This window comes from Anguilla rostrata, chromosome 13 (assembly GCF_018555375.3).
Source record: "Anguilla rostrata isolate EN2019 chromosome 13, ASM1855537v3, whole genome shotgun sequence".
NCBI classification, from domain to species: Eukaryota; Metazoa; Chordata; class Actinopteri; order Anguilliformes; family Anguillidae; genus Anguilla; species Anguilla rostrata.
This window is the reverse complement of record NC_057945.1, coordinates 19,050,549-19,063,593: the sequence shown is the minus strand read 5'-3', so window position 1 is coordinate 19,063,593 and position 13,045 is coordinate 19,050,549. Positions and strand designations below refer to the sequence as shown.

At 42.1% G+C, this 13,045-nt stretch overlaps 1 protein-coding gene across 1 annotated transcript; it reads right to left on the bottom strand.

The window, feature by feature from the left end:
• Positions 1–499: 499 nt before the first annotated feature.
• Positions 500–12,807, bottom strand: LOC135237415 (src-like-adapter 2). The gene is made up of 8 exons (XM_064304550.1): positions 12,416–12,807; positions 9,265–9,389; positions 7,849–7,948; positions 7,408–7,494; positions 6,647–6,750; positions 5,517–5,666; positions 3,852–3,984; positions 500–3,483 (listed from the first exon to the last, which is right to left on the bottom strand). The coding sequence occupies exons 2-8, from the start codon at positions 9,341–9,343 to the stop codon at positions 3,348–3,350; spliced, it is 789 nt and encodes a 262-aa protein (XP_064160620.1). The 5' UTR covers positions 9,344–9,389; positions 12,416–12,807; the 3' UTR covers positions 500–3,347.
• Between the last annotated feature and the right edge of the window lie 238 nt (positions 12,808–13,045).

Genomic DNA, 13,045 nt, shown 5'->3' with positions numbered 1-13,045 from the left:
CCCTCACATCTTAAAATAAAATAAATAATTCACAGTTGAATTTTGCTGAAATAAATCTTGACTTCAAAAACACTGCAAAAGCAACCAAGGAGTTTTTCAGGGCCAAAAACTGGAGTGTTCTTGATTGGCCAAATTAATCACCCGACCTGAAACAAACTGAACATGCATTTCACTTGCTGAAGACAAGGCTGAAGGGAAAAATCAGTCTTGATCACCCAGTCCCCCAAAACAAACAGGAACTGAAAATGGCTGCAGTACAGGCCTGGTATAGCATCTCCAGGGAAGATAGCCAGCATCTGGCAATGTCCTATAATATTTAAGTACTAAATATGCCAACTTCATTTAAAATTGTGTACATTTGTCAAATTACAGTGCTGTGCAAAATATTTACCCCCTTCCTGATTTCCTCTGTTATTGCATATTTGTCACACTGAATCGTTTCAAATCTTCGGACAAATGTAATATAAGACAAAGGGAAACTGAGTAAACACAAAACACGTTTTTAAAATTATTTCATTTATTTCATGAAAAAAGTTATAAAACATATCACCCATGTGAAAAAAGTAATTGTCCCCTTAGTTACTCAATCAACCACTTGCCCAAATTTAATTGATAATTAGATTCAGCCAATTGAACAAAGCCATGCTTCATTGCAGCCAGCCCTGTTGAATCTAAACTTTGCGCATATTGAACCTTACCATAGTTAAATAAACAACACAAAATTTCTACAAGTCCACTATGCTTCGATCAAAGGAAATTCCAGAACAGACGATAAAAGAAGTTGTTGAAATATATCAGTCTGAAAAGGGTTATAAAGTCAAATGAACCACAGTGAAAGCCATTATCACCAAATGGAGAACAGTTGTGAAATTTCCCAGAAGTAGCCAAGAAGGTTTGGCCTGTCTGCTTTTTCATATTTTTCAGCCACATAATGACTTCCTTGACTTTCGTTGGTGCAACTCTGGTCAATATGCTGACAAATGCCAATAATAGACTCCAAAGGGAATCAAAAGCCTAGAATCAAGAGTAGATACCGAAAGCTCTCTACTTGCACTGAAGAAGCAAGTGAACACATCTGACTAGTCAGAAACACCTACAAAATACAAAAGTACAAAAATGCCAAGTTACTTACATTGTGACACATATACATAAATACTCACACATACATGAACACAAATATGTGTACACACGCACACATTCATGGTACAGTACTTCTCCAGTGTGGAATTTAGTTATTACATATGTAGGACATATACATGCATAGATGCTTCTCTTGAGCAGATCAACTCTGTATTTTCTTTTTGTTGGTCTTTGTGAAAGCATGAACAGCAGTTCTTCATTTTAAAGAATGGTGGGACTCTTGACCCAGTATTGAAAGCCTGCTTCAGAGAAAGACTGTTCAAAGGCCACTGTGGCATTTTTGTCAAGCTGTAAAAGGAGGTACTGTTGTACTAATGTCTGAGTCTCTCCTGTCAGTCTTTAGTATCTAGGGTTGATTCTTTCAGCTGAAGCAAAACTTGAATGGTGTGTATGAAGGTTTTTGTTTTCACCAGTTACTTTGGGTAAATGAATCAAATTAGCTGTATATACCTAAGCTGGTTCACTTGTGGCTTACCTCACAGTAAAACATTTCATGTACACTGTATAACCCGAGAGTACAATTTACTGGTCTGAGGAAACCAATTGTCTTGAACCATTTGAATAGGGCAACTAAAGCATTCACTGGTTTTTACATATTAAGTTAACAATTTTTTTTACTGTTTTCAATTCACAATGACTTAATCCATTTTTTGAGTTGAGGCTATTCAATTTATTTAATTGGATTACATTTATGTTTTAGAATATAGCAAGAGGTGTCAGATGTCATTCACAAGTGTATCAAAAGATTTATCTAAAATGTTAGATGACTCATTTTACTAAATAACAGTGAAACTGAATAATTATCAGAAGTTGGCATAAAATCGAAAAACAGTTATGCTTCCTTGCCTACCCAGTGCTATAAAGAATGTGAATGAAACCACAGAAAGAAAATTTTGACAAAGGTAACCTTTTGTGTTAATGCGTGAAGGGATTTTTTTTCTCTTCAGGGTTTTACCCTGATGCAGTTTTGGAGGGGGGGGGGTGTGTTACTGCGGTGACTGGTGTGTTACCATAGTGACTCCAGCACGTAAAGGTGTGCAGACGTGAAAATTCTACGAATCTATATTTCAGTGAATAGCACCCCTGTCAATCCCACACACCCCATATGTCACATTCGCACGTAATGAAGCACCTCAACTTCCTGGAAGACTCATGGTGAAGAACATAACAGACAGGTCACATGACAGACAGAGAATAAATGGCTATGAACTCCAGGTTGAATGGTCAACTGGGGAGCAGTGTTAATCCGTACATCTTTCACTGTTACTTAAATGCATCTGTAGGTGTGTGAAGAAATGCATTAAAAAGAAAATTACTAACAAATTACCATTGTTTCATTTTCTGCATAATGTTCACTTTTTATGTATAATGTTCAATAATCTCTTCTGACTACCTTGCAAATACCATGATTAACATCGGTATACAATGGCTGATGAAAAACAGTGCACCTACCTGTTATCATCGAGTACTACTTGTAATAACACAGAAGAATGCAGCAACAAACATAAACATTCTGTTGGTCCTGAAATATTGCTTCCCTGTGGCTCGGCCCTTCATGTTTTGTGAGGTCTCACCGCTGCTTTGTGACAGACAAACATTTCGAGACCAAGAAACAGAGAGAAAAATATCTTCCCACTGACCAACATTAAACCAGAGGTTTCCCTTGGCTGAGATAAGAGACGTGCTTCGCTGTTAGAGGAAGCTGTTTTAAAGTCTTTTTCCCTGCTTGCACGAGTCACATTCTCAGCAAGGCTGCACAACGTTCAGAGGCCTCAGCCAGTCACTACGGTCTCCAAGAGTTTTCGCTGGTTTATATGGCGACCAGCCCAGGCCCCCTGTCCTTCTCAGGGTGCCAGAATGATCCTGGGGCATGCGGGAACTTTCCAGTACTTTCCATGTGGGAACTTACTCGCGTGCTATATTTTGTTTCAGTGGGGGACGGAGCGTGTGCGTCAGGGTCAGACCAGGCGTCTCTCAGTGGAGTCTGAGTACTGGGGCAGTTACAGGACCAGGCCTTTTGGGAGGGGGGGTCTGGGATAAAGAGCACTGAGACGACGGTAAGGCACGGTGACCCTACCAAACCCTGTCATGCTCCATGGCCCCCATCCTGAGTGGGTCTGGATCCGCGGCGGCCGCAGTAATGGGCGGTCGGCCTCCAGCCCGGCTTCACTGCCCTTTCCACGCCCCCTGACAGCTCCCGCCACTCCTCAGGCCTGGTACTTGTGCCCGCAGTCCTCGCAGCTGTCCTCCGTCATGAACATGTAGGAACTGATGGCCTCCCGGAGCCCTTCGCTGACCAGGGACTCCTCCACATCCCGTTTATCTGTGCAGAACAGCATGGAGCTACAGACAGATGCACGGACACACAGAGGGCCAGGAGCACAGAGGCAAGAGGTGAGGACAGACAGACAGACCAACAGTCAGAGATCTTTTCATTTAGAATTACTGAATTGTTATTGTTTAATAATTGTTGAAAATTCATTTTTACTAATAAGAAGCAGTGAAACAATTTTATTACATACAAAAAGGTTATGTTAAATATGCAAAATGAAGAAGCAAATCTGGCTGAACTACCAGTTCTAGAGTTGACAACATGGGATACACCTCAGCTGAACTGAAGGATGGCTGCTACAGATAGACAGACAGACTGTCAGAGATGCTGTGAATCCACAGACATAATCAAGGGGACAGAGCAAAGCTAAGTGTTTCACCTGTCCACGTCCTTCCAGTTCAGGGTGGGCTTCCTGATGGCCATGGGTGGGGGGCCTGTTACCACAGGAACATTGTTAGAGCCCTGAATGAAGCAGGACTCCCTCAGCAGGCAGCAGAGCCCATCCATCGTTTCTGAAGGAAGGACAGATGGACAGGATATCAGCATGCACTCAGATACACTGTAGGGCACATACAGACACGCTGTAGGCCACAGACAGACATACTGTAGGGCACATACAGACACGCTGTAGGCCACAGACAGACATACTGTAGGGCACATACAGACACACTGTAGGCCACAGACAGACATACTGTAGGGCACATACAGACACACTGTAGGGAACATACAGACACACTGTAGGGCACATACAGACACACTGTAGGCCACAGACAGACATACTGTAGGGCACATACAGACACACTGTAGGGAACATACAGACACACTGTAGGGCACAGACAGACATACTGTAGGGCACAGACAGACACACTGTAGGGAACATACAGACACACTGTAGGCCACAGACAGACATACTGTAGGGCACATACAGACACACTGTAGGGCACAGACAGACATACTGTAGGGCACAGACGGACACACTGTAGGGCACATACAGACACACTGTAGGGCACAGTCAGACATACTGTAGGGTACATACAGACACACTGTAGGGAACATACAGACACACTGTAGGCCACAGACAGACACACTGTAGGGCACAGACAGACATACTGTAGGGTATAGACGGACATGGACACACTGTAGGGCACATACAGACACACTGTAGGGAACATACAGACAGACATACTGTAGGGCACAGACGGACACACTGTAGGGCACATTCAGATATTGTAAGGTGCATATGGAAATATTATAGGGTACATTCAGGTACATTGTAAGGTAAATACAGACACCTTAATGTTCATTCACGCATACTGTATGGATTCAAAAATATGTTAACTCAATCTGACTTAGCAATGTGCTGCTTATATAGAAAAAGTATTTCTGAATAGGAAAAAGTGTCTTAATGACCATGAAGTGTATCTAAACATACCCTTGAGTGTGTCAGAATTAAGCCGAAATTGCATCTGAATTGCCTTTACCAGATTAATTTACACAGAATACATTTTTTTTTACACATAGTCCATTTACACAGAATATTTTACTGGTGCAATTCAAATTAAGTACCTTGCTTGCAGTACTACAGTACTGCCCCAGTTGGGAATGAAACCAGTAACCTTTCAGTTACAAGCCCAGTTACCTAACTATTATAGCACACTGCCACCCTAAAGTACATCCAAATTGTGTTAAAACTTAATTGGGCCTGATTATAGCATAACGTATGTCTGAATGTGCCCTAAAGTATGTCTGAATGTGCCCTAAAGAATGTCTGGATGTTCCCTAAAGTATATCTGAATGTTCCCTGAAGTATGTTTGAATGTTTCCTGAAGTATGTCTGAATGTACCCTGAAGTATGCCTGAATGTGCCCTTGTATGTCTGAATGCATCGGAATGCACCATAAAGTATGTCTGAATGCACCCTAAAATGCATTGGAATGCACCATAAAGTATGTCTGAATGTGCCCTTGTATGACTGAATGCACCCTAAAATGCATCAGAATGCATCCTAAAGGCATGCAAAGCTGTGCACTGTGGCAGCTCTCACCGGAATAGTGGCTGACCAGTTGGATGAGAGAGGGGAACGTGAGTCCGGGGGAGATGTAGAACCAGCCGTTCTGCAGCCGGTGGATACGGTAGTGTTTCACAGAGTCCCCGGATGAACTGGTACTCCGTCGCACAGACAAAGTATAGGCCCCTACAAACACAACCAAGACCACCAGTGTCAGCATGCAGAGCACAGTTTCACTTCATTATTAGTTTCATCTCATTAAATACCTCATTTCCCATAAATACCTCATTTACCACTCCCACTTTACACTTTCACTTTCATATACTGCAAACCTGCTTTAATACAGTACAACTTTAAATGAGGTTAAACACGGTGGACATTTTCATGCTAGAATGTTTTCTCTCACTGAGATAATTGCAGCATTATAATACTCCATTATACAAACCACTCTACTGCTGCATTTCATTGAGACCGCTTTCATTGCTAATATACAGTACATGTGGCTGTTTGTTCTGGGTTGTCTGTGGTTTGGAATGATGCCTTGTTTGAAGCCATCACTTGTGATCTCAGACACCTGGCTTAGAACCATAGGGTTGCTTTCCTCTTCCTGAAAGTACTTGCAGGTGTTTGTACATTTGTTTGTTTGTCTGTGTGTGTGTGTGTGTGTGTGTGTGTGTTCATGCATGCATTAGCATCTCTTTATAAATTGTATTTGTATTGAACATAGCTCAAATGAAACAAGAACATAAATTTTCACCAACAAGTATTTTCATTATAATTCACTATTCAGTGAATTTTAGTTTTTCATTGCATTCAGTTTGGGCTTAAGAAAGAAAGCTGCCAGACAGAAATTCAGGCATAAAACATAAAATCTTGTGATGATAGTGTCTGACATACACAACACACTATACATGCACATAACCTCCGTCTACCGTGAACCCATCTACTCTGAGTTTGTACCTTCATCTCCTTCTGGTCCTATCTCTCTCATGATCTCTCTTTCTTCCTGTGGTTTCTGTCTTGCATATAAAGCTGGTACATGCGCATTTGAGCGCTTTAAAGGAACCTGTTTGCCTTTCAGAATTTCCGGTAATGTGCATGTGTCCGTGTGTATGCACTGGTGTATGAATTTGTGAAAGAGAGTGCATGTTTTTGCACAAACTCACCGCTGCGTGTCTGGCTCTCCCGGATCAAGAAGGAGCCAGCCTGGTTGTGTGGCAGCAGCAGCAACTCCTCTGCCTTTTCCCGGCTAACACCCTCAAACAGCCAGCTGAAGAGAGAGACAAGCTAATGCTAACACCCTCAAACAGCCAGCTGGAGAGAGAAACAAGCTAATGCTAACACTCTCAAACAGCCAGCTGGAAACAGAGACAAGCTAATGCTAAAACCCTCAAACAGTGAGCTGAAGACAGGAGACTTCAGTTAGACAAGCTAATGCTAACACCCTCACACAGCCAGCTGAAGACAGAGACAAGCTAATACTAGCACCCTAAAACAGCCAGCTGGAAACAGAGACAAGCTAATGCTAACACCCTCAAACAGCCAGCTGGAGACAGAGACAAGCTAATGCTAAAACCCTCAAACAACAAGCTGGAAACAGAGACAAGCTAATGCTAACACCCTCAAACAGCCAGCTGGAGAGAGACAAGCTAATGCTAAAACCCTCAAACAACAAGCTGGAAACAGAGACAAGCTAATGCTAACACCCTCAAACAGCCAGCTGGAGACAGAGACAAGCTAATGCTAACACCCTCAAACAGCCAGCTGGAAACAGAGACAAGCTAATGCTAACACCCTCAAACAGCCAGCTGGAAACAGAGACAAGCTAATGCTAACACCCTCAAACAGCCAGCTGGAAACAGAGACAAGCTAATGCTAACACCCTCACAGCGAGCTCCTAAGTAAACATGTAGCATTGAAGACTTACCAGTGGAACACCTTGGCCATATAGTTGCTGGGCATATAGCTCTCTCTGCCTGTTGCTGTGGAGCTTACTCTCAACCAATCACCTTCACTATAGACAGACAAGACGGGACATTAGCAAAAACTTTTTTTTATTGATCATTTATGTGATTTCATCAAGAAATTATGAGGTATTTAATAATGCAGATGTATTTATCTTTTGAATTTCAGAAATTGTAACTGGTATTCCCACCAGATTCGTGTCAAAGGCCCAATACATATTTTCAATACTTTAACTCTTAATAGAACTCTTAACAACTCTTAACAATAATATATTATTGGAAGATGGATATTGATTATATAGTGCTTTAAGTAGGAAAAGGATTTGATAGTATAATATTATTTAGCCCAGTTCTGGTTTCCACAGTTCTGTGCAGGAACTGCGAGTGACAATGGGGTGTCTTACTCTGATAGGACATTCAGTCTCTCTCCAATCCGGATGCTGCATTCGGCTGGCCCTCCTGCAGGGTAGCTGTACAGAGCCACCACCACATACCTGTGGGTATCTGAGAAGAAGAAAAGAGGAGCTGAGAGGCTGTCACAACCCAGGACAAATACTGAGCATGTCACACAAACACATATCACAGCACCAAGGCTCTTATAACTCAGCACAGAACCTGCACACCTTAGAACACATATCACAGGACCAAGGCTCTTATAACTCAGCACAGAACCTGTACACATTAGAACACATATCACAGGACCAAGGCTCTTATAACTCAGCACAGAACCTGCACACATTAGAACACATATCACAGGACCAAGGCTCTTATAACTCAGCACAGAACCTGCACACCTTAGAACACATATCACAGGACCAAGGCTCTTATAACTCAGCACAGAACCTGTACACATTAGACACTATACAGGACAAGGCTCTATAACTCAGCAAGAACCTGTACACATTAGAACACATATCACAGGACCAAGGCTCTATACTCAGCACAGAACCCACACATTAGAACACATATCACAGGACCAAGGCCCGTATAACTCAGCACAGAACTGCACACATTAGAACACATATCACAGGACCAAGGCTCTTATAACTCAGCACAGAACCTGCACACCTTAGAACACATATCACAGGACCAAGGCTCTTATAACTCAGCACAGAACCTGTACACATTAGAACACATATCACAGGACCAAGGCTCTTATAACTCAGCACAGAACCTGCACACATTAGAACACATATCACAGGACCAAGGCTCTTATAACTCAGCACAGAATCTGCACGTTAGAACATATATCACAACAGCAAGGACAATAACCATTTATCATTACTGATCACAGGGAAAAAGAAGTGGGCAACTCTGCATAAATGCTTTGGAGCAAACCGCTGCAGTATTTTTTCCTCTCTGATTAAAATCGAGTCACTGTCGGCCCACGGCGGTTTGGCGGGATGTGGTGTAGGCAGCTTGCACGGAGCTGTGAGCAGCTGCTTTTCTTTCTGTTGCCACAGTAGTGCCATAGCATCCAGGAGCACACAGCCGCGACGCTGCCGGCAGCCATTGGCGTATGTCAACTTTCTGACATTTTGAGGACACATGGGAAACCGTAAGGACGGAAGCTGAGCCATGAGAGGACAAATGGGGCTTTGTTACTCTGAGGGAGGAGCAGCCATAGAAGAGTTTTGTAATATATTCATAGAGTGTTGTAATATATTCATAGACAGTAGTTACACGGTACCTACCAGTGTATACAGTACCTACTGACCTATTAAGTGCTCAGGTATTAGTGCCTAGTAGTAACAGAAGTTGTGCCTGAATTCAGATCAGAACTGGGGTCAGCATATGTCAGTGCTGAGGTCAGTGCTCACCAATAGTGGTGGGCTCAGGAGGGGCCTCTTGGGCCACTGTTCTGGAGCCCCGTCTTCCTTTGCTAGGACGACTCCCCATATCAGTCTGCAGCTCTTCTCCCTGTTAGACCGGCTGGTTCTGTGCTCTGAAAGAGACCATGGGTGAACACACGTCAGTTTCCACAAAACAACATGAACGCTAAACTGAAAACTTGCGGTGACGCAGAATTTTGCAGCCCCAGCGGTAATTTGCGACATGCTTAATAAATATGGCCCCAAGTGTTAAAAAAGCCACTCAGAGTACACCAGCAAAAGTTTAACCAAACCTCAATATGCCCCTCGTTCTCCCTGCCCTGTGGTGGAAACAAGCCTCTCACTGAGACTCTGGGCCGGGCAAAGTACCACAGCAAGGAACCACTTTAGACACTAGGATTCTCATCTTCTGCAGTCATGCTCCATGTATGCATAGATTCAGCAGTAACACTTAAAAGCAAACACAACCCGGAAAATTCCACAAGTGTTATGATTTAATTTTCTGAAGCTCTATTTGCTATGTGTTCTGAAGGCCTGAAATCTAATGAAATTGAATTTTAAAATATCTACAAAGCTGTTTTGACTAGTTTTTGCAATTTAAAGTAAAGTTTAATGTGTAAAAGTATAGAGTATAGTGTTTAAAACTTAAAGCATAAGGATTAACCTCAAACATTCAGACATTTTGCCCATTCAGACATTTTCTTTTTCAGTTCATATGGGAAGCATCACACACAGGAACGCAACCTGCCTACTGTCCAGTGTTCACATGAATCAGCACAGGTCATATGACAGTAAGAATTCTGAGGTTTCAGTATGATCTCTGCGTGCGTCATTACTGTAACAGCCGCTTGGACAAGGCGGCGACCCAGCACAACGAACAACAGCACGTCACCACATCACCCACCCGCCCCACCACCACCCACCCGCACCACCTCTGTAAGACAGGCGTGGCCAGGTTACAGAATGCAGTTTGACAGTCAGCATTCTGTAACCTTCTACAAGATGGAGGAAGCACAGAAATAACCTGTTCACCAAATGCCCTGTTTTCCAACCGCACACGTTCATTAAATTGTTCTGGTTTTGCCGATATGGACGAGGGGGGGTGGGGATAAGAACACAGTGAGAGCTGAAATTGCCCCTCAGGGTCGTCCCAGCCTGGAAACTACCTTAAACACCATATTTCTCAAAAAAGATGAAAAGCATCAGAACGTAGCTTTGAAAATGTGTTGTAACAACTGGGCTCACTTCAAGGCACTACATCAAAGCGGGTAAAATTGCATTTACATTTAGACATTTAGCAGATGCTCTCATCCAGAGAAACAGGCAGAGAAATATGCATGTATAAAGTTAGTACGTAAACCCACAACATAATGTTAAATGAAACAGTAGATGCTAGAGGGAAATTGAGGCTATAGTGTAGTAGCAAAATAGTAGCAAATTCATTTGAGGATATAGTATTAAATATAATAGCTGTAGAAAAATAATACGATTCAACAAATTAAGTTATAATAGGCTTGTTATCATCCATCATGTTTGGATGATAACAAGCCTATTATACAATAATATAAATTTGAAAGAGTGAAAAACTATGCTTCTGTTTCTAAATTAGAGGTTGTTTGTTACAATCAGCAGAGGTTAGTCACATGTATGTGGTTGTGTTGTCTGTGCATTAGATTTCAAATAGAAACCCCCTACCTTTGTTTACCAATGGTGAGATTGAAATTTTCTTTACACACAAGTTTCTCACTTTAGGAGCACGTAGCTCAAGCAGTTATGTTACTGTGAATTATGCCTAATGAAGTGATAAAATGTCAAGCTAATATTTCTGATACATCATTACCTCTGGTGCCTTTCTGCTTCCCTGAAACACTAGTTTATTACACAGGGCAAATGTGCAACATTTGCACATTATTAGTGTGTGTACAATGCAGCAACTGCTAGCACGGCATTTCCTCACAAAAAGCGCAACAGAGCAGCTCTAGCAGAAATAAATATCTGAAAGTCTGCTTTGTCCCAGTGAATGTCACTGATTCCGAGTCAAATTTCTTTTGATTGTAAGTGCTGCCAGTAATGACCCCCTATAGAAATGCTCTGATTTTGAAATCTCACAGAACAAGTGCCCGTCTTAGAGCCACATGGGCTTTTCAAAAACAATCATAGACTTGTATTTCCAGGGACCTGTCCGATCAGTGAAATAGCCAACATAATTAGTCAATGATGTGTCATTTATTATTGCTTTCCTACCCTTGTTCGGTTACTTTTTTACAGTAACATTGTAGACATCCAGCTTTCGTGGAGTAGCTTTCATAGTCAGAAGTGTGTTGGGAAGCCAACTGTCAACTACTCGATACTTCATTTATTTGATGAAAAATGAAAACAAATAAATGTGTTAATGTGGCTTCATACAATAAAAAGCCAATCAAATTAAAATCCAGGGTGCATTACAAGCTTTCAGTCTGATAGTCAGCTAATAGCTAATAGCTAACTAGTCTCTTGTAAATGGTGTGTATTAGCCTCACTCACAATCCATACCGTGATGCAGTCTAAAGTTAATTTAATCCAGTCGTTTTTCAGAAAGCAGCTATGCTGTTAACCTTCATAAAAGCTAATCTTACGGTTCTTCTGTGATGCAGGAGTCTACAAAGAGTCTTCTTAGAGTCTACAAAGACCATGCTGACTGAATACCCATCTTACAAGGTTATGCCCTTGATACAAACACCACAAACCAACACTGAGCACTCAGCCTACATCTGTATTTTAAATGAGAGATGGAACACCCATTTCATGTTTTTCAACTGTGAAGCACCTTTACACAGTTTTGTTACATTTTTGTAAATGCTGTTTCACATCACATCTGTCAATCTAGAGACGCAAGAGCTTTAATGTGGTATAACAGAAATGTTTGTATTAGCAATAAACATATCTTCCCGATCTCAATAACCTAGATTTACAGAATCATCCATACATCTGATTACCTACATAATCCCTTGTATTCCTTACCCATTCGGATTCCATCCTTCCCTGGTTAAATAAGGGTCAAATAAAATACAATTATCACATTTTTCAAACTTTTACCTTTCATATTTTTCTAAATAAAAGTAATACCAAAACGGACATGCCTGCACATGGGTCCACTTACCACATTGCTCTCTCGTATCTCCTGTTGGTTTGTTACTCCTGTTGTCAGAGGGTCCTGTCTCCCGTTATTTGGTTCTGGTTGGTTAGCAGGTTGCAGTCCGCAGTGAGTCAGTGTCTTATGTAGTAGTCCTCGTGCAGTGAGAGAGGAAATATACAGAAGGTGCAAGAGACACAGGAAGGTGTATGAATTTACGTCAGCAATTGTACACAAGGAAAATACATTTGTACTTTTGCGTGTGTGTGCTTGTGTGGGCCCGGGGTTCTTCTACAGGACGTCAGATTGTCTGAGCAAAGAGAAGAGGAGTCCACCTCTTTATTGTTCCCGTGCAATGGTCGGTTGCAGGTGTGCGTGCGTGTATGAGTGTCATAAGACCGAAAAACACCGTAGATGAGGTCTGTGGGTTGGTTTTCATATGCACATCTGCCTGTGTAAGCAGCTTCCTGTGACGAAAAGGCACTAACACCTAATCCATAGTGAGTGAGTGAGTGAGTGAGTGAGAGAGAGCGAGAGCGAGAGAGAGGCACACAAGAATGGAATTTGAGATCTACTGCCAATAGAATGTACCATACAGCTGGCAACATTTTGGACAGTGCATGTGGACAGAGTTGAGATAGCTCTCCATCAGTCAGT